The 1,179-nt window shown below is 35.6% G+C and overlaps 1 protein-coding gene across 1 annotated transcript in view; it reads right to left on the reverse strand.

The window, feature by feature from the left end:
- Nucleotides 1-1,179, reverse strand: part of NALCN (sodium leak channel, non-selective) — a 535,846-nt gene that overhangs the window by 285,616 nt on the left and 249,051 nt on the right. Inside the window, exon 12 of the mRNA XM_006846666.1 lies at nucleotides 761-952. Within this exon, the coding sequence (XP_006846729.1) occupies nucleotides 761-952 (192 nt within the window). The remainder of the gene's footprint in view (nucleotides 1-760; nucleotides 953-1,179) is intronic.

A 1,179-nucleotide genomic window follows, 5' to 3' on the forward strand; every position in this document is an offset into this window, starting at 1 on the left:
GATGACACCTAACAACAACAAGTTTTGTCTACTGGTTACAGAAATGGACCCCAATACAGCAACAATTGTGAGGATGGCACAGGACTAATCAACATTTTGCTATGTTGTACATCAGGTTGTTATGTGTTGGAGCCAAACGTGAAGACACCTAACAGTAATAACAAATTCAAATAAATGTAAATTTCAGGATCTTTGTGGTTAGGGATCGTATCTTCCTACATGACTCCTTCTCATGGACCAATTGATTTTTAACTTCTTTTTTAGACTAAATGAATTCTAATGAGAATGCAGAGGCATGAACTAGATGACTTTCTAAAAATACATCAAGTCTTAAGGGTCTAAGAATCTTATTATATTGTAAATTAAAAGCTTCCTTCTGGATTGTGTCTCACATAACAATGTCTGAATTGTGAAGCACTCTTAAAGTATCTTAACTGTCACAAGGAGAATAAGTACACATTATATTTAAATATTCTGCTTTAGCTGCCAAGAACCCAAACTTTCATTTTTACTGGCTCTGGCATCTTGTTCTTTGAAATTATTTATAGAATTTTAGGAATTATGTATAATCTGACAGTGCTGAAAATGCTCTTACACACTGAGTTTGCAGAAGAGACCATTTTAAAAATTAAAATTGAATTATTCCAAGTGTTCAAAGATATGTCAATATTTTTAAGCCACTGCCAAAATAAAACATGATTTTCATAATTTTTACTAAAATGAGGATAGTGAGTTAAACTGGCTGCATTTGTAGTCTTACCCTTGGAAACGTCGTAAATCTGTCCAGTTCTTCGACAAAGCAGAACATCTGCAAACTGATTGCTGACATAACAATCAAGAGGCTGGCAGTAAAAACCACCAAACTTCCCAGCTTCTTTCCAGGGCCGAATATCTTGTACACAAAGTCTTCTAATGCTGGTGAAATCTTGATAAGCCGAACTACCCGAAGAACCTATTGTAGGAAAGCAAACAAGATGTTTGATCACTTATTTATACTGAATATTAAATAAGATCATACTAAAACCTCTTTTTATCATCCTGTTGCTATAGTAAATTTCAACTCACAGGGACCCAAGGGAACAGAGTGGCACTACCTCGTAAGGTTTCAAAGGCTGTGGGAGCCTTCATGGGAGCAGCTGATGACGCTTTTCTCTAGTGGAATGGCTTGATAGAGTTGAA

This window comes from Chrysochloris asiatica, unplaced genomic scaffold (assembly GCF_000296735.1).
Source record: "Chrysochloris asiatica unplaced genomic scaffold, ChrAsi1.0 scaffold00029, whole genome shotgun sequence".
Classification (NCBI taxonomy): Eukaryota; Metazoa; Chordata; class Mammalia; order Afrosoricida; family Chrysochloridae; genus Chrysochloris; species Chrysochloris asiatica.